This window comes from Cyrtonyx montezumae, unplaced genomic scaffold, assembly GCF_038088225.1.
Source record: "Cyrtonyx montezumae isolate F1298 unplaced genomic scaffold, pur_monq_1.0 scaffold_2, whole genome shotgun sequence".
In the NCBI taxonomy this organism is placed as follows: Eukaryota; Metazoa; Chordata; class Aves; order Galliformes; family Odontophoridae; genus Cyrtonyx; species Cyrtonyx montezumae.
The window spans coordinates 43,454,128-43,482,099 of record NW_027071936.1 but is presented as its reverse complement, the minus strand read 5'-3'; the positions used below and the strand labels follow the sequence as shown (position 1 = coordinate 43,482,099).

Sequence of the window (27,972 nt, the reverse complement as noted above, 5' to 3'; positions counted from 1 at the left end):
AAGTAAATTAACCCTCCCTTCCTTCCTCTGTCTCAGTGACAGTTCAGAGGGGAATTTTCTGCAGCACTCCTGAGTAGCTCACAGGTGATTAGGTGCCTGGCAAGAGCTGAGGATGCTGGGGAGGATGTGGGCAGAGACATCACCATGGTAGACATGCCCCATACACCCATGATCCACCATCAGGCTGCCCCTCCTAATTAATCTCAACAAACACATCTTCCCCAAGGAGACAGAGATGGTGAGGCCTAGTACAGCAACATTTTTCTCCACAAAGGACAGACCACCTTCCCCACCTATATTTAGCCGAGCCTATGTTTAGCCTCAGGCTATTCGTGAACACCAGAGCCTTGAGCTGGAGGTTCCTTTTTTTGTTTGTGGAGGTACAGGCATGGGATAACTCTGAGAAACAAGAAGCCAGCACTGTGCTGTTTCCTTCCTGGAGTCCAGCCGGGAAAAACAAAAGAGCAGAGCTGTGCCTTTATTTCGTACAATTAGAAATAGTTGAGCTGAATGTCATGCCACTGTCCGTGTTGGGTTCAGCCTGTCACTGAGATCCTAAAGGTTATCACACTGCCTCTGCCATAGTGTTGGCATTGCACCCACACATCGCAGCCAGGGCTTCACATCTTCAGCCACAGGAGTCTCTGGAGGAAAGTGCCCCACAGTGTGGCACTGCCTTTGGGCTGCAAGATGCTCCTGTATCCTCTTCCTGAAAAAATAAACGTCCTTCCCTAGGCCCATGGCCACAGTCTCTGTACACACCAAATGTGAATACCACCAGCCAAGGCAAGGAAGGCACATTCCAGGGGACCTGGAGCCACCAGTTTTGGCCTAGAGTGGTGGGGTGGCAAGAGGAACAGAGTTGTCATATGCCAGGCCGTGTGCACGGGACAGTGCAGGAGAGGCCTCCTGGGCACACAACAGTTCAGTCTCCTCACTGGAACAGACCACGGTGTCCATGTCGTCTGAGTGGTACCCTGACTGGTATCCGCTCGTCTGGTTGGAGGCCTCAGACATGACAGACTCATTGCTCTTGCTGGGCACTAGTGTGCTGCAAAAAAACCACACAGGTCAAGTCAGAGAGAGAAACAGATTTGTATTCCGGAGGGCATGTGGGTGACTCCTGCAGATAACTGCTTCACATCACAGCAACAACAAAACCAAAACGGTGAACTCAACAAAACTGATTTTAAGCCCTTATAAACGTGTTTGATTATAAGGAGAGATCTTTTTATACGCCCTAACTTCACTAATGCATGAGAAAGAAATTTAATTTTATGAAAGTAGGGAGTTGGATTGCAACTGCAGATGAAATGAAAATAAAACTTGGATATGTTTTGTACAATTCAGCCACAGTGGAATCGTAGCTGCTATACACCTTTGTTTGTACAAAATAATTCCTCTGAGAAGCTCTCAGAAAGCGTAAGTCAGACGAATGCCACTGTATTTCCTGTGAACAGCACAATTGAACCCCTGTACAATGCTCTGAAAATATACCCAGGTACATCCTGAAAACTCAAGAGCTGGTTTCAGAAGAAAGAAAGAAAGAATAACAAAAATAAGAGCTCTTTGTCACCCCAGTTGTGTGTACTGGCTCAGTTCCTTCAAGGGGTGGTTGATGCTTTTGCAGCTGGTAAATACAAGTCCCTTCTATGTTGTGCTGCCTTTCCTCTCTTGGTACCAAATGCAGATGACCAGATATAAAACAAACAACTTTTCTTTGTGTGGTTTTAAAAATACAGTAGGAGATGTTTTTGTATTTTAAGAAAATCTACAAACCTATCAGTGTTCTGAATTACTGCAAGAAAAAAATTCATATTCAATCCTACTTGCAGCCTGAGCCTTACCTGAAGGGTATTTTGACTTGTTTATCTTGCTCTTCCAGTGTCTTCAGCTCTTCAGATGCAAGGACCATCCCACTGTCTGTCTGGTTTTCCTGTGAAAGTGATAAAAAATGCATTAAGGCTAAAAATTTTAAAAAAGTAATTGCACATCAAAAAAAAAAAAAAGAAAAGATGTACAAAGAGCAGACAATCTCACCTCTTGAACAACTTTTGCAGTGGTTACCAATGGGATATCTTCAAAAGTTTTCACACTCACAGGTCGGCTTTTTCTTTTGCTACCTTGTCGGTACTGACTGAAAAGAAAACAAAAACAATCGCTTTGTGTCCACTATCCACAACTTGGCTGAAAACAGCACAGTGATATCAGAATCCTTTTATCTGTCTATAGAGAAATTAATCCTTTTGTCAAAACATATTATGCAAACCTCAAAATATCCATTTACTGAAGAGGACAAACTGCCTAACAAGTGGCAAGTTTCTGACCTTCTGCTCCTAACAACCTTGATCTCTGAGCAAATTCTATGAAATGGCTTTGAGAAAACAGCTCCTTTCCTCAGTTACGCTGGAGGGCTTTACTTCCTGCAAGCTTTGCTCAGAAGTATAATAAACAGAGCAGCCTGGAACACAGACATGTGTCTCTTTCTTTGGGTTGAACTTCTGGGACCCCTGCCTGGACCCAGGACAACAACAGCAGACTCAGCAGACTGACGCCCTTAAACCATGGGGATCGGCACAGGCAGGGCTGCATCCCTCCTGAAGGCTCTTCTCCAAAAGAAGCCCTCTGCTCAGGATGACATCCACAAAAAATATTAGACCAAAAAAATAAATAAATAGAAAAACTGGAGTTTCATGGAGGTACTAATACAGCAAACACAACAGCCATCTCTAAGTGGATCTGAAATAATATAGATGTTGTCTCAGTTAAATAGCTCCAATTTATGTTCCTGACAGCTAATGGAGAAAAACACACTCCAGGCACTACAGAGTTAGAAGAGAAACCTGCATATACCTGTGCAAAGCTGGAGGTAATTCAAAGCATCACTCATCCCATTTCACAGCTTTGAGTTATGCCAAGTCCTGCCAGTCTCCTGTTGATTTTAATTTGCCTCATATATTCTTTAATATTCTCTGTTTTCCCTGTGCTTGCCTCTCCTTCTCCAGCTTAGATTTGAAGACTGCTCCTCATAGCTACTACTTTTGTGGAGAGTGAAAGAGACATAACTGAACAGATCAATCTTCTCTACTGCATGAATAGTAAGATCCATGGCTACAAAATCCTTTTTCAGATAACAGAAGAACAAAGCCTCAAAACAAGTCTTCTGTTCCCCATTTTGCTTCTCCTAGTACAGTTTCCACAAGTGCTTTCTCATTAATTCTGTCACACTGTAGAGAAAAGAAGTGCTAAAGTCTCTTCAAAAGTTTGATGGAGAGATTTTACATCTGTTCATAACAGGAAGTAGGGATCGGGAAAAGCCATCTAGGAAGAGTCAGAAGTGGAAAATAAATGCAACATTTTCAGTGCTGAATCACAATTCAGGTCTTATATTTTGGAGCGCAGCACTACTAAAACATAGGGCTTAGGGTTCAGCTCTAGGACCATTGGTTCAGCTCAAGTATGAAATGCACTGTGACTACCCAATCTTCTCCAGGACCACGTAGAAAGGTGATCCTGCAGTATCTTTTCATTATTTATTTATTTCTGAATGACATCTAAAGGTTATCATAGCATTTGGGGGAGGTAAGGAGCTAGTTTTTGCCTACAGAAGCTCTACGATTCATTTGTATCCCTGTGGGGGAGGTTAAATATGGACCAGAGCAGCTGGTCTCTTCCTTTCATTTTCCCTGCCCCCAGCACGAACAAAAACTGTACAGAGGCCCCAGTAGGATGTCGACCATATGAAATACCTAATTCCTGCTGTGTTGTCATAATGGAATTTAGGATCACAGACTTCCTCTTCCTCCCTACAGGAAGCAGGTGAAGTTGGAAGAGAGAGACCTGAATCCTCTTCCATATTCAGCGATACTGACAAAGGAAGGACAACGTAGTCTTTACCATCCTGTAGAATGCAGTGAAAAAAAAACAACAACAAAAATAAAAAATGCTATAAAGAAATGCAGTTTCACACACATACATGGAGAATGCATCAGTCCAGTAAGAGATATGTTGGCTGTTTCACTGAATTGTGAGAATTATATTACCTTTGCAGGAGCAGATACAATAAAAAAAGAGATGTAAAAAGCTACTGCCAAGTAGTTTCTGATAAAAAAAAAAAAAGAGAATTTTATATGACATACTAGAAAATATGTGTAAATAGAATTTTTCTTGATGTCTTTGAAATAAAAAGCATAATTGTTTGTAATTTTTGAGTTCCAGTAACATGAAGCGCATGAATGTGAAGAAAAAATAACCTTAAATTGAAGATGAAATTGAATTGGACTACAGTATATAAGGACTAAATTATGGGTAAGAAGTTAACAGAAAAAAAGAAGGAAATAGAGACAGCAAAAACAGTAAGTTTTCTACTTCAGCATCCCACTTGATATGAATAACTAGGATAATATTTTTTAAACTTTCTTCTATTTGCTTAAATTTCTGCTCCTAAATGTGAAGAGAAAATGGGATTTTGCATCCTTTGGCACTGTATATCTATTTATAGTCCCATAAGAAGTCCTTTAAGATTCTAACTCTTCTCTAATTTTTTTTCATTCATCTCTTTTGGATTACTATGTGACACATACACAATGGCAAAGTAATGACACCAGTAGCATCATGGGAAACCCTTGCTGGCCAGACAGTGTGCCTTTTGGTCATCTTGACAGACTTCAGTGATCTTTTCCCCCCACCAAATCTTTTGTCTCTGCCAGTTGTTTCAGCTGCTGGCTAGGGGGAGTGGAAGAACAGGTTCTCCCACAGCTCCAATACTCATATGAGGCATTTTGTAGTAGCTAGTGAGACAGATGGGGTTCAGTTGGTAGTTCTAGTAATCAGAAAATTTAATGTACCTGACGGACATTTGCTTGCAGTAAATTACCCAGGTGCTCCACTAGCTCTGAAAAAGTTGGTCTCTGCTTAGGATCTCCATGCCAGCAGTCCAACATAGTTTGGTACCTAGAAAGACAAGTCCAATGAAATACCAGCATAAGGAAAACAAAACCTGCCACTTTCTTAAACATCTGCTATTACTGTGGGATAACTGTGGCAGCTAAAACAACAGTTTCTTACATTTCTGGTGTTGTATAGTCTGGTGCTCTCATTCTTGTTCCTTCCTTCAGTCTTCTGCAAAACTCCTCATCAATTTTCACTCCAGGGTATGGTGATGCACCTAAAATGAGAGCAGTGGTGATTTTAATGCATTAGATTCTTAATTTCTGGAATTAATTTTCTAACATATAATTCACTGTGGCCTGAGTTAATAAGGTAGTTCAGTACATTTGGATGTGCAAACAAATTGTATTTATGATGGCAGAAGCAACTGAATGAGTAAACGAGGCACGTAATCACATACTGAAATCTCAAGAAGATGCATTTAAGTCTATGTTCCTACATTTGCATTTTAAGGAAATTTCAGTATTTAACTTTGATGGAGAAAATAAACAGGAAATCTTCAAGAAGTAAAAGATACTGAAGAGAATCCAAGAACATTTTGACTATTTTCTTCAACAGACTGTTGTTTAAATTTTAAGATGGTCAATGAAATTAAAGTGACTCACCTAATGAAAATATTTCCCACAGCAGAACTCCAAACGACCACACATCACTCTGAATGGTATATACTCTATCAAAAATGGTTTCTGGTGCCATCCATTTTAGTGGTAGCCTAGCCTGAAAACACGCGATTAAAAAAATATATACACGTCACAGTTCAGTAAAAGACTGATTTTCTAAAGACCTATTTAAGGGTTTGAGTCCTGACTTCACATAAAACAGTATCCCAAATAGAGTCTGAAACTTACATCTCCTTTTCTGACGTAATCTGGGTCTTTGTAGATGTCTCGAGCCAAGCCAAAATCACAGATTTTAACCACATTATTGTCTGACAAGAGGATATTACGAGCAGCCAGGTCCCTGTGGATACACTGCAAAGAGAAGTAAACAACTTCAAGCACTGCCTGTTGTCACAGCTCTGTTCATGGGGCTGATCTCTTTCACATATGTGCTCTCCTACCCTCAAAGGGCAGACAATTCTTAAAACCTCAGCATTAACAGTTACTGAATTCAAGTGCTTTTTTGATGGTCACAACTGATTTGGCTCAGGAATACTTGTGTTCCCATGTCCAAACGTACATCTCTTTATCCACTACACAGAGGTCCTTTGAAGTTATCTAATTATTTATCCCTAGAAGTTGACACAAAGCAGGTTCAGATCTGATTATCTTTAAAGTTTACTGAAATCTCTATACTCCATTCTCCCTCTGAGAAACATACCACTCTAAGATGCCAATTTGATTCCAACACAAACTAATAATGACTGGAGAAAGAAAAGTCTGTGCAGAATGGGAGCTTAGCCAACGACCCAAGGACTTTAAAATTCAAGCCTCAATAGCTCAAAGTAATAAAAGTGGCTGCAGATTTGTTTCTAGTATGGACTAGAAATGCAATGAGGAATGACAATTTTACACGTACATACCAATGAGGATATATAAGAGTAGATTCAGGAACTTTTTATAGGAAAGGTTCTGATGACTGCACTGTACACCTAGAGAAGTGGTATATTCCCTTATTCTATTTCTCATTTCTAAGTAATTTTGTTTCTATAATACTGCAATCAATTCCTCACTCTTGCTGGCATTTACATCCTTTGAAACATGTACTATGTGTATTTAGGATCAAACCACAGAGGTGGACTTATACAAAGCTAAAGCGCAACTGAGGCGCTATTAGTTCCCAGGGTATTAATTGTTTGCTAAGAGACTCATCAAAGAGACATCCACAAAGTTTCTTAGATGAGCATCCTCTCTCCTAACACTGTCCTTCCAGTCCCAGTGCACAAGACACACGCAACTTCCTCAAAACATTTACCCTAACTTAGCGCTGTTTTCCAGGGATTTGTCCTTAATTCCTTCAGTCATCCTCATATGTCAGTTCCCTTCCACCAACTACTTAATCATTCATCTATGAATCAGTGACCCACAAATCTTACACAGGTCACTAACATTTGTGTCAATAAACATATGGGCTGTTTCACTTTGTAATATTTATGATTTGGATATCTCTTAGGGCAAAAAGAAAATGTTGCGGATGACTGCCAGTCCAAAGATGAACACACTGTTTCCTTTTACAGACCTACAGCACTATTTCCTACAGTCAAATAAATAACATGCCACTTTTCCTGAGAAGTTCCTTACTTTGCGTGAAGCCAAGAACTCCATTCCCCTCGCCACCTGGAAGCTATAACAGATGAGGTCCTCCATGGTCAAAAGGTTCTTGCAAAGGTCTTCAGAACCAGCTGCAAAGAATCAGACAACAGTCAAGCGGCAGTGCCCTCTGTCACTGAATTTACCCATTACTGCTTCCTAGGTAAATGTTCATCTTATTCTCATGTCACAGTAAACTGCAAAAGCAAATCAAGCCCTTCTTTTTTGGGTGTATAATCAGTACTAGCAACCAAACCAAATCTATGCAAATTAAACTTTTAGATGATGAGTTTCACCTCAGGCCTCCTTGCTTACTTGCAGAGCTCTCTCCAGTGGAAAGATTTGTGAAACAGTCCCAAAAGAAAAACAACCAAAAATCCAAGCTCACAAATTTCTAGGACAGGAAAGGCCTGCTGTGGTTTCAGCAGATGACTCTGGAAAGCAATGTGAAGTCCCCACCTAGTCCTTATGGAGGAATAATATGCCATGGGGAGAAAGACTCAATTTTGGCAAAAAACCCTGCTAATTTAGGGTAGAGGAAACCTAACTTCATCTTCTAGTGACCCTGAGGAATAGCATAATTCAGTATCCAATGAGGATACCTCAGCACTTTGTTCCTGCTGAAAGAAATATATCAAGCTCCTTGCAAAGCTCTAGATTTTAAGAGATATGCCACAAACTACAGCTCTGCTGGCTAAAACTCTCATCTCAAGGCCAGCTTTAGGCCTAGATGCTTTGACAATATTTCAACTCAGAGAGTCAGTGTTCATTCCAGATATGTCTGAAAAGGACTAAAATGGTGTAGAAATGCACCATGAATTGCAGGCCTGACATTACCTATTAGGATCAAATTTAACAGCAAGTTCACCCTCACTACTAATATACTGACATTTTTCTTTACATTACATGACTTTCAGTGTTGAGATACAGGTAGTTGAGCTACAGCTTCCTTCCTGAGCAGTCTGATACCACTACTTGCTGAAGTCAGTGCTCTCTGAAACACTTGGGCAATGCTGAACACTATGCACTATTGCTGCCAAAGGACAACATGGCAAATGTGAAGCTGCTGCAGGGAGTATGTATATCCAAGGGAAGCTTTGAATAAGAGGAAAATTCAGGTTTCCTGTTCCTGGTGGACCACCTGCAAGCAGGGAAGGCAAACCAACTTCTCTATGAACAGGCAGCGAAACAGATGGCTTTTCATAGTATTTATCTTCAGGGTAAACATTGAGGAAATTCATTTAGCTTTCTAGTGCATCCTCTCTATGCTGACTTTGGAGGTTGTCTCCCCTGATTTTTCCTGAAGCCACTGGGACATTAAATAAACAGATCTCCAAAAGGCAGTGCACTAAAATTGAACCTTTTCTAGCCTGGAGTGGGAATGGGCTGAGAAGTCTGGGATGTTGAAATACAATGACCCACAGCTCAACAACTTTGGTCATCTGAGAAATATTTTGCACGCAATTTTGAGGGAGATTTGGAAAACACCCTGTCCTTGATGCCCCTCATCAGCCTCCACCAATGACAGCTGTTCCAAAATTAGGAGAAAACATATCTTACCATCCTCCTCTTCCACATCACTCAGGGACCGCTCTTCCACAAACCCGGAGCTTGCGGAGCTCTGGCTGCTTGTGATGCTGTCCAGTCGTTGCTTCAGGTCTGTGGAGATGTCCCCAATGTAGTTCTCCTTACCTTGCCGAAATCTAGCACTTTTGGTCTAGATAGAACAGAGGAAGTGGGAGAAATCAGTGACAGAAAGGGTATCAGAAGCTTCTCCAGAAGAGGCAACGAAGTTCTCTTTGGTCCACCTCATGAGTACCCATTCCCAGCACTACATTGGCCTGCTCCCACGGCCTCCCAGCTGCCCCTCACTGCCACCTCTACACTCTTCAGAAGAAAGCTACTCTGACAAGTATCGGGAATCTGGCTTTCACAGCCTTCTACCCAGTGCTTAGTCCCCACCACTCACAAAGCACACATGCTGCTGAATCTCCTCACACACTGTTGAGCATCTCTATTGCACTACTTTCTGTTACTGCAAAGACCCTTCAACTGAACTTCTACACCTATGCCAAAACCCTAGCTACCCTCAAAATCTGATTTATTACCTTATTCCACAGAGCCACCAAATTCCCCTGAATAAGATCCCAGATCTGCAGACTTCCTCCACTACAGTTCCATTTTCTCGGTCTGGTTACTTTGTTCCCATGACAGTGCTGTATTTTCCTGTTGCTGATTCCCATCTCCATCACTTTAGTGAGCAAGGGTCAGCAGTCTTGTGAAACCTTGCCTCTTTCCTCAAGTTCCCTTAGATATTTGTTTATCTTTTCTACCTCGCAAAAGGATGCAGTGAGCTGCCTTTGACAATTTGAAATAGTAAACAATGACTCCAAGGATGAAGAAAAATAACCCTCTGGAAAGCTGACAAACAGATTAAAGCTCTCACAGCAGCTGCAAGAAGGCTGAATAACAGGTCTATCAGTACTGCAGAGCACTGAGTGGTCTTTCTCTGGGCTGTGGGTAAAAAAGGGTAGAGTCCCAGGCATGATCTTCAGCACTAGGCACTCACAGCCATGCTCTTCAGCTGGCATCTGATCCTCAGAGGAGATGTATCCTGCATCCCTTCCCAGAAATCAGACCACCTTGCAGAGGTGTCCTTGAAAATGACCTTGAAAATGCCAACCTCCATCCTCCCCCTCCTTTAAAGTAGGATGCAAACATGAAATGTTGTGATGAAAGCTGTCCTTTGCAAATGATTTGGGAGATGAAAACCTCTGCAAAAACTCATGGGATGCATCAATTATACAATATGATTAGCAGCACAACATATGGGTAGTCTGGTTCAGCAGTGAGGCAAGGAGAAAGTTGAAAGGATAAATATGCAATAAATGATATCTATGGGTACAATGGATATATACACTAAGCAGGGAGTGCAGTTATTTAAGGTGGTCTGGAGACCAAATAAGAAAGGAAAAAATTCAGGCTGATAATCAGAAAAAAACTTCCTGACAGATACAGCCAAGTGTAGAACAATCTGCCAAGGGAAATACTGGAAGCCCAGTTCCTTTGCACATTCTAAGCTAACAATAACAAAATAGCAACATTTCAGGGGCCAGAGGAAAAACTAGATGACCTCTGATGTCTTTGTCATCTCTCATTCCCATGAGAAGCACTGAATAGCCAGCATCCTCAAGAACTGCCACAACATTCTCCCCAAGAAACTGAAAAATTGTGTATGGAAAAAAAAAACACCTAATCAACCATTATACTGCACCTTGTATGGGACAAATTCACTCCTCTTGCTCCGTAAGTACGCTGAGAGATTTCCAAATTTGCAGTATTCCACAATCACCATGAGTGGGCCTGCATAACATATAAAGCAATTATTTAGAATGATAATTTTTAGAATCATAGAATCACAGAATTATAGAATGGTTTGGGTTGGAAGGGACCTTCAAGATCATCTAGTTCCAGTTCCCGACACTATAGATTGGGACCCCTCTCACCAGACCAGGTATATACACCCCACTTTAACCTGCAGCATGATTTGTGGTTAGAAAAACATCATTTCAAAAAAGTATTCTACTACCTCTCAGAAGTTTAACATACTGGAAATAAAAAACCATCAGTTGAAAGCAGTGCAATTATTAATCTTCCATTGGACGAAACAGAAGAAGAAAGCACATACTTTTCAAAGTGATAGACCTGATTGCACGTGTGAAAATGTATATTTGTGTTTCTAACCAAAGTGCCAATAATTGCCTATCTAAGTAACAGGTGACATTTTAAGGATGCAGTGTGTGTATTTGAATGAACTTCAGTGCAATTAACCACACATCTGCAATACAGTACACATGTGACAATCCATGCATTTTTGTCTAGGTAGTTTAAGTCCTAACAACTTAAATCAAAAATCTCAAATTCCAATATAGACGCTTTAATCTACAATCAAAATGTAGTGTTTTGTGCTCATAGAAGCATTTATGACAATGATAGATTTCCATCCTAAGTTCCAAATATTGGCCACATCAATTTTGTTGTGGAATAAACAAAGAAAGAATTTATGGATCATGTTTCCTTCCACTACTGCACTTTTTTCATGGAACTCTACAAATTAAATTCTGATCACACAGTAAACCAACAGTTCAGCTTCCCTGAAAAATTATTACTGACTTGCTCCACACTGAATTTCTTCCAAATTAGTGTTCAGTGCTGAATTCGCTAAATGAAACATCTGTCCTAGATTATAAAGTCAAATAGGTTCATCCTCCCAGCACTGGACTTCAAAATGCAATCTCTTCTCCCACTCGCACACAGACACACCCACACCCTGTCCAAAGCTATGGAGGGAGGCCATAACTTGCAGTTGCACTGTAGCTGTTGACAAAAATAAGACCAACTTGTGAAACGTCCTACTAGACTCATACCCGGAGCCTGTTATGTGCAAGGCATCCACTATGAATGTGGGTATGAGGTACTGAAAAGTGAAGTGAAAGAACAGGGGTGTTCACAGCTTCATGAGAACAAACAAGGGATGGAGCTGTATGTAGTACACAAGGCTTTGAGCTCTTAGCCCATCTCTGCATCAGCTACTTTTACCAGGAAAAAAAAAATTCTTTTAACTTTAATTTTGAAACTCAGTCTTCTAGGCAGTATACATGACAGAAATAGAGGTTTTGTTAGTACCTTCCCACTCACTGAGAAGTTACTCACCTCCTGGCTTTGTGCAGGCTCCAAGTAAATTGACAACATTGAGGTGATGACCAATGTGAATGAGGATCTTCAGCTCAGACATAAGTGCTCTGTGCTCACTGTGGGTTGCACCCTCTGCAGATGTGAAACAGTACACATCAGGAGCATCACAGACAGAAAGGTTTTCTACTCCTCTACCTTCTCTACCATTATTTTCCCAAATCATATAATGAAAAGTCTTGCTGGCTGGCAGCCTGGATCAGCTCTGCTACAGGACACTGATGGAAGCTAGCCATATGCATTGCAAGGTTGATTTTGCTCTGCTTTTGGACAAAGTTTGACAAGGGCAGCATATCAAAACAGAGACACAAACAATATTGGCAAATATCCTTTCTTCCCACAGAGCTTTTGAACAGCTTGTACTCTGCCATTTGACCCTAGCAGCCAGCCTATGCAGCTGACTAGAGCTGAAGCTGTGCAACAGCTTATACTGTACAGCCAGAAACCCACCAGCTTTCCCATCCACCTCCATAACAGAAAAGGGTGAGATACAGCCACTGCTGCAGGGAAAACTATTTTGCTGTCCCAGCTTCTCAAAGTTGTTCCCATTTTGGAACATGTCTGAGGCCTCGGGTCCATGTCCTAAAGCATCAGGTTACATCCAGCAAATAAGGAAGTGTGAAAATTTCTTACAGAAGCAAGTTTATCTTATGAACATGGTAAGTCTACAAAGCAGTGGCCAAAAAACCACAGCTGTGTTACTCCAATTATTGATAAGTTAAAGGAATGCATTTTACACCAATTGTTAGGATAAATTTTAATACATCATTGGTACAAATGCTTTGATTGCCTTTTGTTCATTTTTATCCCTGCTGGTTACAGGATTGGCAATATCCATATACTGAGCACTCAAGGTGAAGTCCAAGTCATTTTCTTTACCTTTTAGCATTTTTACTGCCACAGTTCTGCAGGTAGCAGTTTTGTCAATCCCAAAGGCATCAGCTTCTATGACTTGGCCAAAAGCTCCACGCCCAAGAGGTTTACCTTGAAGTGAGAAGAACAGATGGATTTATTTGCCTGGTACAGTGATCAAAAGATACCATATAAACAGCAAACTGAATTTACATATGAGAAATTAACCAAGGACTGACAGTGAGGAGAGGCTGCATTATATCCCACAGGACTCTGGAGTGCTCCCAGCAGGCTGTGCATCATGGCAGCCCCACTACCTTGAAGCTCCTCCTGGACCAGGGCTGGCTGCAGGGTCACATAACAGCCTGCGCAGGGAAGACGCACCTAGCTTCAGTCGGTCTCTGGGAAACTCCCACTTGCTGGCATCATATGGAAGCCGCTCGCAGTGCTCGTCTATGGGGACTTCATCAGGATCCATGATGATTGACAAGTATCCAGTCTTCATGTCGCCTCCATTGGCCTGGAAAATGGCATTAGTTGTAAATGCACAGTTTTTTTGGTGGAGACGTGCAAAGTGCCAGTTTCTCACTCTGGAGTGTTCTACTGTTTCCCAGAAATGCCTGGCTACCATTCCCCTACACGATGTCATTGGGAGTGTGATCATCATTAATTACTTGCACTTTTTTTTTTAATAAACAAAAACAGTTGAAGAACTTTTTCTCTCATGAAGGCCTGTTCAATTAAAAACAAATTTCTGAGCCTTCAGTTCCAGGGAAGAATGTTACAGCATGGAGAGAAAAAAAATGTGTCTGTTGATTTAAGAACAAAGGAAAGAAACAACACAAAAGAATTCAAGTCAGCTTTCATTTGTCATGCAAGACCAGTGCTGATAGGACAGTACAAGAATTTTTCATTACCCGCTTAACGGTCCGAAGGATGATTACAAGAAGCAACCAGAAGAACATGGCAATCACTGCAGTGCCAACAAGGATAATGAGCTCCAGATTTGTTTTCTCTTCAGCGCCTGGGAAGAAATAAATGAATATCTGAGTGATAGCTGGAAGCGCATTGGTTTTGTTTATTCATTAAATCACAGAATGGAGGTTCTTGTTCTGAAGGTTCGTTTTAAAAGCACAACATGGAGCAAGGAAACGAAAGCAAAATGAAACAAAAAAGATTGGGTTTAATGTTAGAATATTATGCTTATTTCTGAGTGGTTTTACATGCCACACAATTTCTTAGCATCAGCTTTGTTCCATGGGCAGAACCTAGATCTTTGGCAACCAATATAAAGTAAAATTTCACATTTTAAAAATAGTTGTTTCAGAATATCCCAAATGAAAAATTATTTATTAAAAAATAGTAAATAAAGTGCTGTGAATGACCCAGAGAGCACTCTCTTGTCCCTATAAATGCTTCAGCAGGCTCATAAAAAATGTGGTTCTACAGCAACACATGAAAATGAGGACTTATAACAACACTTGAATATCTAACTATTTACAGGAGTAGCTCTCTTTTCTTCAGCTCCCATTCCACACATCATGGTCTTGTGTGTCACCCCTTGCACCACACACATTTTCCAACACAGTAGCACACTCCATTTCATGATCCCAACGAGCTACACTATACATTACTTGAAGAGAAACAGTATGGCATACACAGATTTCCAACTTTTACAGACATTTGGATCATGCCCTAATGTAATCGAAAGACAATCATCCTGACATATAAGACAGAGATTAGTGAATTATTAAGTAACTACTTTTCATAAATGTACCAGTACCAAACGCTATTAGCTTCTTTCTTGAAGGTTTCTAATTCCAGAATCCTAACTGTTGGTGCAAAGTCCATCATGGTTCCAGTTACTCAGACTGGAGATTAACCTCTTGTTAGATTTTATTATTTCCTATTGCAAGCTACATTTCAGTGAGCTACAGTAGGAATGATACAAATGAGAAGTGGATCTCAAAAGCACTTCTAGAGCTTGGTGGACAAAACCTGGAGTTTCCTAACGCAAAAAATGTACATGCTCATATTAAGGAAATGGGACAGCAGTCACAGCAGAGTGCAGAAAGTTTTCACTCTTATTTTGATGATCATAAGTTCATGCACAAACTAGAAATAAACAGATACTAACCTTGCACTGAAAAAAAAGCCTCTGCTTTTTTGCACCCAAGAATATTGCAGGCAAGGCAGGTGTACAGTCCTCCATCTTCTTTCCTCACCCTACGTATAGTTAGTGTTTTATTTCCATCTTTCAAAACAATACCTAGAAAAAAAATAATCATTAAACTTAGTTAGTCTGTTTTTATGTTCGTTGATGATAACAATTGAAAATGAAACTTTCTGAGATGAAAATTAAAAGTAAGCTCTAGGAAACAAAGTTTTTAAGTGACAGAAAATCCATAACAAATGAGAAGTTCCTCACCTGAATCTTCAAAAAGTGTTTCACTATTTTTAAACCATGTGATGTTTGGAGGAGGAATGCCATTCACTGAGCATGACACTTCTATGGTTTCGCCAATGTTTGTTGTTTGATTTTCCAGATTTCCCACAAGTGTGGGTGCCATGGGCTCTGTTGGTATGGAAACAAGGTTAAAGCACTGAAAGATTAAAAAAGCATCTATTTTTTGCAGTAGTAGCTGTTGATGATGCATTATGCATTTGACTCAGTAATGAAGTCTCATTTTTTTTTTAAATAAAATCAATAGCTGCAGAGTTGACATTAAAATCTTAGTTAACCTTCCACATGATGTAAGACAGTCATAGTATCTACGAAAATGTTAGCAGCATTAATGTAACCTGGTTTAGATTGTTTAATTTGTAACTACTTGGGCTGCAATGCAGAGGGAATAGGTGAGAAACTGCTTCCCTCTGCATTCCACTTCTTCCACTTCTGTGCCTGGGCTCATTATGAGAAGGCTGACACTGGCTGTCCATCAGGCATTCATTCAAGACAGCCAATAAACACGCATTGGTATTTTCCTGAATCAATGCCCCGGTTGCTTAATGAGACCAGACATCTAGGCCCTCAAACAAAGTCATCATTATTTGTGTGAAAAGCTAATTGATTACTAGCTTTTATTGCTTGTGCCTGAATTCCAGTGTTATTTCATGATGGTTTTAAATTATAGATGCTACTTCCAACCCAAGATTCAGTGGCAAAATGCAGTGCCACTAACACCATAAATACACACAGGCACTTACAACTGGAGGGAAAAAAGTGTTGGGAAAAGGAAAACTGAGAAGTTATTAAGCGAAATACATGCCATCATTTGTGCAAAAGCCAAACTCATCACCTTGCAGCATTCAGTGCCACAATGTTACCTCACTGGTACAGATAAAGTGGTCAGTCCCTTCTATCTGGATAAAACACAGACCTGCATTCAGCAGATATCAACATCTCCAACTAACAGTCCCTTTGTTTACAGCAAATGTTCTAAATCTATTTAATAAATTGAGTGCACGTATGCAAGGCAGGTAGACAACAAAACCTAGCACTCCCACAGTTGTTTTCACCTGCAGCCACTCATTGTAGCTCATGGCAAGAGATCCATACCTTGAACAGTGAGGTGCTTCACCAGGCAGTGCTGTGTTTTAGCCTTTTTGTCCTGAGCAATGCAAACATAGTCACCTCCATCCTGGAGGGAGATGTTACGGAGAATGAGTTCTAAGGTGACATTTTCACCATTGGTATTTGAAACAGTTGCATTCAGCTTCTGAAGAGCATTAAGATTCTTGCAAACAGGCATGGGCAGCCCTCCAAAGGGTGTCTGCGAGGTGTAAGTGCTGAGTTTGTACCACGATAGCTTCTCAAAGGTGAATTTATCAGCCGTGCACTGCAAGGACGTGTTATCCTTCTCTGTCAGCTGACTTTGAGGATGGAGATTAATTTCAAGACCTCCTGCAAGTTAAGAAAAAAAATCCTATTAGGTTGTACATTTTGTTGTCAACATTAACTTGAAAAGCCATTTACAAATATAGCATTATCTTCACCTTGTCTATTTTTAAACAGGGGAACAAAACACTGAAAAGTCAATTAATAACTTAGTTAAAGAGCACAATACCATTAAAAGCAATGTATTTATATGGATTAAAGAAAGTCCTGTCTAATTAATCCAGTTCCTCTTCCTATAGAAACTTCTAGCAAACAGTGAAAATTCTTAGCATTATCTTCTACCTCCTTTTTTGATATGGATTTAAATATTATTTCACGTGAATATGGGAACTGATTTTCAAGAAGGCAGAAGCTCTTTGCCATCAGTTTTGAAAATTTTAGCCTTAGCTTTTATAGAGCATCATTACTTCTTTTGTGAAACTACCCAGATTTCTCTCTAGCTCTTCTAAAAGACTGCAAAAACCCAACAGCAATCAATGTCAGGATATTGGTGCCCACTTCATATAATTTTCATGGGACTGCCACTCCACTGATGCCAACAGAACCCACCTCATGGCTGAAGTTAGCTGGTGACTTGAAAAACTGCTTTAGAAAAACCTTCAGTAAGATTGAAAAATTTTATAAACGACAGGAATCAGATAATAGTGTAGTGCTAAACACTATTATCTGATACATCTAAATAGTGGGGAATACAAAATAACATTAATTTAACATGATGCCTCAGAAAGATATACTTACTTGTCACATGAAAGGAGATAATTCTTTCACTTGATCCAGCTCTGTTAGTAGCCATACATCTGTACAATGCAGATACATTTGCTGCTTGAATCACAAGGGTGCTCACAGTCTACAAGAGAAAAAAATAAATTCATGCTGTATCCATGCTAAGGTATCTGCATGAGTCTGACCACCACAGCAGCTCAGCAAGTGTCCATACAACTGAAACGCCTTCCATAGCATAGTAGCAACACAGTCCCCTACTGATGTTCACATCCTTATGTGCATGAAAATGAGATAAAAGAAAACAACAAAAAAGCAGGATTTAGTGTTTGTGTCCATAAATACTGTATCCACCACTTCTCTGCTCTTCAGTTTTCCCAGCTTTTCTTTATTAACTGGCAAAATTAACTCACCTAATTCCAAGAGAAAACTACTGAAATGTAAGCAAGTTTCACAATAAAGAATCAGCCTCGGGAAATTTCTAATGTGTCCACCTCTGCCTATTAGCTTCAATAGGAGATTACATAATCAACAAGCAGATCCCCAGTTTAATGTCATATGAAGACTCTCATCTCTAGTGACATACTTCTGATGTGTGGACTGCCGAACAGGTCTAGTCATTCCCAGCCAACAGAAAGGAAAATCTACTCACCTTTGTTTTCCCAGCAATAGTAACAACTCGCTGCTTAATTTCAACCTGATTCCCACCCTTTCTCTCTGAGATCACTTTCCATTTTCTGCATGCATACGGGTTGGCTCCCATGCGAACTTTTCTGAGACAAGAAGAGATATATTAGTTCACAGGAAACATTAGCTCTTTCCTAGTGTGCTTCTGTATTTTCTCTATGATATGATGATACTGATCAAGAAATCAGATGGATCACTGGCTACAGCCTATATTTTGGAGGGGAAAAGCATGTTTCTTGAAATATTTCTATTAAATGGAACTCTATAACCTTCTGAGACCTTTGTGCTTTGTAAAATAAGAAGCCCCCAAGCTGAAAGGTGAATTCCCTAATTAATCTGCCTGTGTCAGCTCCATCAGGATGCTTGGAGGGAAGCGGCTATTCTGGGAACAAACCTCCATTCATAAATGCAAGATTCAAGTTAATTTAGTTCAAAGGAAGACAGAGAGACATAGAAATCACTGAACTCCCTACAAGAATTTCTTGAGGACAGTAGCCATTGTGTAGGAAGCAACCAGGCACCAAAGGAAGAAACTAGTGGAAATCACTTTAAAAACAACAACAGGAAAGAAGAATGCTTTTTTTTTTTCTTGACTTTTTTTTTTTGTTAAAGGAAATCTGGGCTTATGGCAGGCCCAGATAAGGGAAGCTGCGTGAATCTCAGTCAGGCACTCTCTCTATCTTTCCCCAACATCAATCAGCGCACTTCCTCTGAGATACACTTTCACACAGATAAAGAGCACTGTCACACTCAGCACTTGAGCACAAGGAGAAAAAACAACAACCACAAAGGTCTGCAATTAGCATAAACAGAAAGTTTCCTGTGTTTGGGACTGAGCCCAATGGGAGAGCTGACAGGGGTGGGGGACACAAAAATAGCTGTATTTGAAACCCATCACAGGTCAAGATGCCCTTGAAGAAGGCTTGAAGGTAACAAGCCAGCATTGCCAGCTCCTCACCACAGGTGGCCCTTGTCTTTCAACTCCCTACCCATAAGTCAGCAGAGCCTGACTGTCTATTGAGCACCATAATCTTCTTTATTGGTAATTGAAGTCATGTTGAGCCTAGAGGTGTCATCAGCAAAAGCTCTGCCATGACTTAAAAGGGAGCAAAACCAAATCCTAGGGCTGAACCTTTTATTGTCCACTACTCTCTGTCCAGAATTACAGTACAGGGAGTCCCCAAACCTCCAGCCCAGCTCAGCTGAGCTCACCTCAAAGCCCAGACACAAAGCAACACCACTGCCACTCACTGGGGGCTGAAGGTGCACTCCTCCTCCAGCTGCCAGTACCATAGGACAGCGGCGGGCGGTGGGACGGCGTAGATGGTACAGGTGAGTGCCTGCGTCGAGCCATACTTGTAGGAGTCAACAGGGGCCATCAGCGCGTTCTCACCAATCTGGGGGGGGACTGGAGGAGAGAGTAGGATATTACACATTGCATAGGACTTCCCACTGGCACTGTGTACACACCATGTCATTTTGTCCCCATAGAAGCTGGTGACATCTGAGTGCAGAGCAGAGCACCTCCAAGGAAGACAATGTACTGCAAAGTGTTGAACCTGTCCAATGCTTCGAGAATCAGGATCTCAAGATGAAATGCTTAATATCTCCATTGACATCTCCCTTCATTACCCCCCAGGTTTAAAAGGTAGCCCTTGAGTTCTTGCCTCTATTCCCAGCTACTAAATGTTTGTTACATTCCAGCATTTATCCTCACTGCCCTTCCCAAGACCTGCTGTTTTCAAAGCACAGGAGGAAGGCTGTTTCCTGGGAAGAAGAGGGGAGGAAGAGGAGGAGGACTGTGTGGGGCAAGGCAGAAGATGAGGGACAGCCAGCACAGAGCAGGAAGGATGGGTGAGGCAGACTGGGGTCAGAATAGAGCAGAGGGGGGGAGGATTCAGGCACCAGGGAGAAAGGAGGACAGGAAAAGGACAGGACACGGAGGCGAAGAAATAATATCCAGAAAACAAAAACACACCCATCTCATAATGCCACAACAACAACAGGAGCCTGCAGCCTCTCTACCAGCACAACCTGGAGCAGGGCCCGGGGGAGATGGCCCAGTTCTGCATCCCCCCAGCTGGGCACTAAGTGCTCTCCTCTAAGCCTCTGCGCCTATTCAAAGTTTTATAGCTCTGATGTGAAATTAACCCTAAGAACAGATGACATATACACATGACAGGGTGGAATCCCTGCACATCACTTACCATTCACAAGCAGGGTGAATGTATGTCTCTTCTGCATCTTGTTGACAGGGTTTGTAAGGACGACAGTGTAATTCCCGGCATCCTTCTCAGTTGCTTCAGAGATTACTAATGCATAGCCAAGCTTAATTGTATGATTTGCATTTATGACTTTTCCATTTTTGTACCTACAGAAAAAAATACAGAGGTCTGAATACCTTAGAGATTTACCTCAACCAACAACAGCTCAGCTTTTCAGACACATTTTGTCCAGATTCTTACCATTTTGCCTCTGGAGAAGGATATCCTTTAAACTTCACAGGAATACTGACTGTATCACCTAACTTCATCTCAATCACATTCTCCATTTTCTCTAGATGAATAAAAGGACTTTCTGAAAATAAATAAATAAATAAATAAATAAATACAGCGGTCTTTCTTTCTGCAGGGGTAAAATTTGTAAGTGGCCTCTGCTTGGGTTAACATCTAACTTCAGATGACCAGAGGCCAGTGACAGTAAGGCACTATTAAAGCACAGTCAACTCTAAACAGCTTCTGAAGAGATGGACCCAGCACAAAAACCCAGTCCTTTCCCTTGCACAGAGTAACTGACCAGTTCTCTTCTGAGAAGCTTAGAGAAGCAGAGACCAGATGGCTCTCAATACATCAGCGGTCAGACTGAGTGGTCTACTGACTCTCTATGATGCTGTGGCAAAAGAATCAATTCCCCTTTTTAGCCTTCCCAGTTATTTCTATATGAATAATGTAAAACTGGCTTTATGGACTCATTCTAGGAAAAAAAAAAGTATTTAAACTACAATGTCATAGTTACACACTTCAGAAGAACTTATCTAATTGAAACTTTGAAGTTGCTGAATACTATGAAATGCTTTACACTACTTAATTTAAATTTGCATTAAGACTAAAACAGCAACAAGCTTCTTGGTTACGATTTTGTTAATGTGGTATCTATTACACTCAGAGTAACAAATGATATGGTTTTAGCTCCTCAAGAGAAATAGAAAGAATCTAAGAGAAAATTAAGAGTATCTTGAAGCACTATGCCACACAATAATTTTGAATGTTTATATATTTGTATGGCCTCTGAAAACAGAATACAGGAAAACTAGCCTCCTTTGAAATACTAAGTTCTTTGTCTGACTGAGTGATAAGAAGAGGGCCATTCTCACGCTGGCAATTTTTTCTAGAAATGAGCCAGTGGAGTCGATGTGGCTTTGCCCAAGGGGGTCTTGAAAAGAAGTCTGTGAGAATGTGGCCTCATTCTTATCTGTTCAATTAGTCAGTGTTGTTTCCTTTGTACCATATCTGTATGACCAGAACTCAGTTTGATTCAGTTCCTTATAACTTGAAAGCCAAAAGTTTTATTTGCCTAGCTTCATTTAAGCTGACCCAGATTATCTTCCTACAGAGCCACAAGAACCTGTTTTATGTTCGTCTGGTGTGAGAACAGGTAGCCCTTATATACAGTCACCCGTGCAAAGCCAGCTTTGTAGGACCTCAAGGTCATCACAGAAGAACACAAGGAGTTTAGCTTAGCTAAATGTTACTTTTCCTGCGGGATTTTACAGCTTACAATAACAATTCATCATTCTTTAAAAACATATTAGATAATCTTGTAGTAGCAAACTACTCAAGAACATGCTAATAGGTGCAAGAGACCTGCTGTAGCTTCACTTTGGTTCATTTCCAAAATTCATTTCATCACTGAGATGCCTCCTATGTCCCAGTTACCCATCCCAAAGCCAGAACAAACAGCAGAACTGAAATGGAAGATGCTGTACCATGGATAATGAAGTAGCTGCTGTTCTTCATGTTCATGCGACCACTGGATGCTGCACACGTGTATCGACCTTTGTCACTTAAGTTCACACTGTCAATGGTAAGAGAGCTTACAAATGTCTTTATTTCTCCTGCAGTGGTTTTTAAATCTCTTATGGTTGCACGCCTTTCCTGCAATAGAAGAGACAAATGTTTGAGAATTTTAATTTTTTGTTCTTCACACCCTTATATACTAGCAGTGTCTTTCTTTGTTATCAGCTGTCTTGTAAATATTACTAAATTTGTAGCAACACTGTAGCAAAACCAACTTCTGCTGTGATGTTAGAACTTCCCAGTTCCTATGATTTTACCTTGATGGAAGGGTAGTCCCACTTAAAATCGATTCCCACATTCAGCTCTGTCCTTACAGTGCAATTGAGAACTAGTTTTTCTCCTACCGCCAGCTCAACTTGGTAGTGCGGGTTCATAGTTAGATCATAAATCCGATAACCTGGAGAAAGAAAAAGGCACACAGTGGGTTACAGCACTCAGTACCGACTTTCCCAGCTGAATTCATGAAAACTCCCACCAAATCCACTGCTACTCAGTGTAGCCTGATGTCTAGCATGCAGAGGAGCCTGGAGGGATCTGCCAGTCTCAAGCATTTTCCACATGTGACATGAGAGCCATGTAAGACAGTGTCAAAACAGGATGTGTGTCCTTGTTCAGATCTTCTGGGTGTTAGGCGCAGGCAGAAGATGGTGACCTATATGGTCTATTCCAGGGAGTGCCAAGTGAGACCCACTCACAACCAGGTGACCAGAAGCCAGGCAGCTCCCATAAACACAGTACTGAATCTGAGCACTCGTCCTGCGTCTCAGCTCAGAAAGGGGACAGCCCCAGCTGAGTACAGGAGAAATTCAATGAGCAGCCATCACATCTTTACAGTACAAGGACAAAACCTACTGCCCCTCACAGCACTGCAGCTCAGGAGTTGGCATTTCCAGGATTTGATGAACTGATAGCATATACCAAGAAAGCACAACTTCCCTTCAGAGTGAGGATGTCAGTCTGAAGGGAAGCAAGACAACCTAACTCCTCATGTGACCGTCAGACCCCCCATTCCCTCAGTATACCTCAGAACAATTACTTTCCATCTGCTGCTGATGTGCGCCTGCCTCTAGTTCCCTTTAACAATGACTTGGATCCTAGATAAGCAAATCAAGTACAGAAGGGAGTGATTTGGGGAAGAAAGGCTTGCATTGTTGGGAAGAAAAATCCCTGGCATCTATATTAACTAAAAATAGAAGCCCTTAGCCCAGTGATCAACTAGAAAGAACACAATACATTGCATTTAACAGAACAGTAATAGTTATCAGAACATTTATTTTGCATTAACTGCATTGTCAGTATTCAGCAACCTACAGCCCTATCAAATATAATTGGGTCAGCACATTGTAGAAGCAAAATAACATTGGCTATACAGAAAAAACTTGGGCTTACCTACAACCGCAACTATGTATATCACAGACTGGTAGCTTTCGTTATCTATTTTTGCTTCACAGAAGACCATGCCGGCATAGTTGATTAGATGACTGGGTATAGTGAAGCCTTTTTTATTATCCCATGAAATTGATTTACCATCAGGGACAAATATCTTTTCTGGATATTTCTGTTTGAAATAAGTGATAAAATGCATCGTCAGGTTTCAAAATCAAACAACTTTGGATTTTCAAATGCAACATTTTCCATATGAGCCAGAAGCCAGTTTTAGCAGCTCAGCTCAGGCACTTCTCACTTTGTGGACAATCACCCCACACTTTCAAAGCGTAGGACCATGGAGAAGCTCAGTCACAGCACTCACCACAGGCTGCAAAGTTCCCAACAAGGAAAAGAAGTTTTCAAGAAACACATTTATACCTCAGGCAAAGTATTTATATTGCAGTGATTTCAATTAACTCTTAAAATAATAACAAGCTTTTTCCTTACCGCATGTAGAGATACATTGAGATTTGAGACAGTTCCAAGGCATGGCACTACCACAGTTTTATTCTTAGTGATGTACACGATGCCAAGCTGATCACCAACTGAAGTCACAAATGGAGATCGGTAATCTAGGAGAATATTCGGTTGGTAAATGGATATTATTTGTTGTGTGCTTATCAAGGAAATTTTTTTCATTATCTTTCCCTATTTATTTCTTCTCAACTCAGTTTCATTCTTTTTTACTCAGTTAAACACTTGAACGATGAGACTAAAAAGGAAGGACATGTTTTGACAGCCCCCCAGCTTGACAATATCATTATTCTCATAACATTTATCAGCAGCGGTACACACTTTGGAGAACAGCTTCCTGCCACCACAGTCTGCGTGCCGACACAAATCTGATTTACCCCAGTGTGACTTTTCTTGCATAAGTATTACAGGAAATACCAGTCGAAAGCAGTGACATGCTACACTGGCTCCCCCAATGGCAGCATCCTTCTCAGAGTCAGTCAAAAAATGGAAGTTCCCAAGCTTATTAAACAAAACACGTGAGAACTTACCTTGTACATAGACATAAATGGTTGTCGCTGCCTGGCTGTCTCCATAAAGGCACCTGTAGTCCCCGGTGTCATTGCCTATGACTCTGAGGAGAGTGAGGGTCTTGCAGAAGGGGCCATCGCTGCAGCCCGTCACAGCAAGGCGCTTCTCGGCACTGCTCTGGTTATTGGGCCAGGACCAGTATATGGCTCTCTGACCACTGGAAGGGAAGTGTTCAAAGGAGGTGAGTGCATCCCACACAGTATCAGTGCTGTGCTGTGAGCCCCAGCTCTGATAATCTCTGCAGATTCTCTAGAGAACTGCTTTCATCCCACCCTATGAAGCATCAGGATAAATTCACATCAAGTGACCTGCTGCTCATAGCCAGAAGGAAGCTACTTGAGAACAAAGTTGTGCTGAATCTGTCACACAGCACCCAGCTCCCTCCCACGCCATCCTGTGCCTGCTCTGAGGCACGCAGTGCCCCACTCTCCTTGGCTGCCCCGCTGATGGGCTTTTCTTCAGCAACCCTTCCTTGCTGCAGGCTTTGAGATGGTTTCTGAACTCTGCCAGGGAGAAACTAGGTGAGGGCCACAAAGGTAAGGGGAGAAACAGAAGCAGGGATGGGGGAGAGACAGAAACACCTGAAATCTGTCCAGAAGCTCACAGCATAAATCACCCCTACCAAAATGACTGTGCAGACTGGCCCTTACCTGCAAGTAATGTTTAGAGTATCATTTGTGGTTATGGTGAGGACACTTCTTTGGATGCTAAGGGTTGGCTGATCCATAGAAATAAACAAACCTGCAAAAACTGATATAAAAAACAAACAACCCTCAGATAAGTACAAGAACCAGTAGGACCCAAAAAGGAAATGCTATACAATCAGAACAGTATCATATGAAAGAATATGCAGTATGCTTTAAGCAGACACCTTCACATCACCTACTTAACAGTGAAAGGTAAATAATGAATTTTACACATCCCAGAAAGGTCAAAAACTCTGTCATAACAGGAAGGCCAGGCAGATGGTCAGGAGCTGGATGCAGAGCACGACAATTCAGCCAGCCAGGGTGGAGTTCCTGTTTCCTTGTGCTGCCAACTTCAAGGTCTAACGAGAGGATGTGGAACATTGAAATAAAGCAAACCTACATCTGATGATCTCACTCCCTGGGGAAAGGGATTACAAGCTTCTCTCATAATAAACTGAATACGCTCATACTCTTTGAGACTGTTGATCAATGAATTCCGTGAAGAAGCAACCTTACACATTTCGGCACAATTCTAAGTTTCCAGGAGCATCACTTTCCTTTACTCTGCTTTCTCTTTTTTCTCCCAAGCAGAGAGACACAAACCCGCTGCTCCTAGGTCGCCCCGAGCCACCTGCCCGAGGATCACATGCCGGTGCCAGAGCCGCTCTTAGGCAAGCGAAGGGCAGAGCCTTCCCATCTGCCCAGACGCTCCGCGGTGCCGCGAACAGCTCCGCATCACGGTGAGCACCCGGCACAGAGCAGCCAGCTAGGCTGGGTAACGGGACAGCGAGGCCAGAGTGGATTTTTCCCCGTTTATCCCGGTATTTCCAGGGGAACCCCAGGGGATCCCGTGCTGCAGCGGCCGGCATCCCGACAGGCTGACTGATGACGGCTTTCCTTCAGCCAAGTGCTGCTTGGCTCTGGGAAGCGGCAGAAGCCCAGCAAGCAGGAGGCGATGCCGCAACGCTCTGCCCGCGCTGGCACCCCTCGGGAAACTGGGGACCGCCACCCGCTCACTGGGACCACGCCGGTGCCGCGGCCGGACCCGAGCACATCCCTCCCCGACGGCTTACCAGGAGCCAGGCACAGCAGCACCGTCAGCACCCGCAGCGGCCCCAGCTCCATCCCGGGGCGCAAAGCCGAGCCGAACCGAGCTGAGCCGCTCCGCGCCGCACTGAACGCGGGGATGCAGGACCCTGACGGGCAGCACCGCCCTCTTGTTCCCGGGGCGGGGCCCGCCGCTATCCCCGTCCCAGCCGGACGAGGACCCGCCCCCCACGCCCCGCCCTACTCATAGGGGAGGTTGGATCAGTCCCCAAACAGCTGCAACCCAACCTCCCTGCACTTTTGGGTAAAACTGTTGACCAGGCGAAGGGAGCAAGCATAGGTTAACATTTTGTCCATACACGTGACGCCCCTGTAGGAAATGAATAGATGCGTGTGGATGGAAAGATGCATGGGCAGGTGGGCGATAACCCGGGGATGGAGCACTCAGAGCTGTGTCGGCATGTAGCATACATGTGCTGCTCCATGCTGCCTTCCCCCTCACGTGTCCACTGATGACTTCAGTTAATGAAGCAGTGATTTTATTTTCCACACTATGCAATTCTGTCTGTTTTGCTGGGCCAGGGGATGAGTGTAATTCCATTTGAAATGACACTTCTGTTGCTTGCAGAAAGATAAAAGAGTGGGAGAAACCATGTTTCTCTGATGAATTTTCCCAGAGATACCATAAAACCCATGAAATGTTGCAGAGGACTCATGTGGTTCAACAGCTGCAAGTTGTCACTATGCAAACAACATGCACTCTTGTTATTCTTATGAGCTCCACAACAAGAAAATTGGTGTTTGCCCACCTCCACTGTGCTGTAGGTTGGCACAGTGGTGTTTTTAAATGATTTGGGAAACTCTGGCTGTGATTGCTCAGCTGATTCTGGCTGACATTTGAGCTCTGTGTGCCTATGGCGCTGAGAAGCACCAAACCCACCTGCTGCTAAAGTGCAGCTTTTCATGACTGTATTTATGGTGATGCTGGTTTTATTGTTTTGTTGGATTTGTTTGTTTTGCTTTGTTTTGTTTTGATTTGTTTTGTTTTGTTCTAACTACAGAGAACAAATTCTGATAGGGAAAGGCATGCCTGCAAGAACTGCTGGTCTCCAGAGCAGTTTAGCTGGTCAAAAAAGCAAATGAGATCTCAGGGGTAAGCTGAAAAAGTGTCACTTGAAAGTACCATAGTACCCAAAAAATACAGTGCAGTCACTGGCAGCTCGCTTCAGTGCTTTCTGCAATCCAATCTCAGCTTCCACAATTTCTATCTGCAGAAAATATGCCACTATACCAATATAAGTAACAAGTAGCTTTTCCAAAATTTGGCCAGATTATGTGCAACTATAGTTTGCTGTAATTCCATTTACACTTTGTTTTCATGTAGTTAGTGCTGTTAAGTTAGAAGGGGGTGGTTGGTTTCATCACTAAAAATTATTTTGGTGCCTAAGCTTCATAGGAACAAATACCCACAGCTTGACTTATGCAGATCTGAGCAAAGATAATGCATGCTTCTTCACACAAACTTGTAAATGTGTCCCAGTGCTTCATCTGCTTTTCCAAACCTTAAGGGGCAGAAAGAG

General features: G+C 41.9%; 1 protein-coding gene across 1 annotated transcript; it reads right to left on the bottom strand.

The window, feature by feature from the left end:
• KDR (kinase insert domain receptor) lies at positions 1–26,515 on the bottom strand. The gene is made up of 30 exons (XM_065737022.1): positions 26,419–26,515; positions 25,307–25,406; positions 24,617–24,813; positions 24,060–24,184; positions 23,574–23,742; positions 22,442–22,581; positions 22,094–22,262; positions 20,574–20,685; positions 20,316–20,479; positions 19,360–19,516; positions 18,074–18,194; positions 17,440–17,548; positions 16,363–16,707; positions 15,232–15,378; positions 14,941–15,072; positions 13,721–13,827; positions 13,188–13,323; positions 12,831–12,935; positions 11,913–12,026; positions 10,474–10,562; positions 8,760–8,916; positions 7,191–7,291; positions 5,799–5,921; positions 5,556–5,667; positions 5,068–5,167; positions 4,848–4,953; positions 3,750–3,901; positions 2,041–2,137; positions 1,848–1,936; positions 1–1,051 (listed from the first exon to the last, which is right to left on the bottom strand). The coding sequence occupies exons 1-30, from the start codon at positions 26,468–26,470 to the stop codon at positions 832–834; spliced, it is 4,047 nt and encodes a 1,348-aa protein (XP_065593094.1). The 5' UTR covers positions 26,471–26,515; the 3' UTR covers positions 1–831.
• Positions 26,516–27,972: the final 1,457 nt, after the last annotated feature.

What these genes read in the sequence shown, in the direction of transcription:
- KDR (XM_065737022.1), bottom strand. Translation starts at nt 26,470, where the DNA reads ATGGAGCTGGGGCCGCTGCGGGTGCTGACGGTGCTGCTGTGCCTGGCT. An exon ending in AGTTCTTGGCTTCACGCAAA is followed by an intron (nt 5,922 to 7,190) that starts GTAAGGAACTTC and finishes TTCTCTTTGCAG; the next exon opens with TGTATCCACAGGGACCTGGC. An exon ending in CTGCAAAAGTTGTTCAAGAG is followed by an intron (nt 1,937 to 2,040) that starts GTGAGATTGTCT and finishes TCACTTTCACAG; the next exon opens with GAAAACCAGACAGACAGTGG.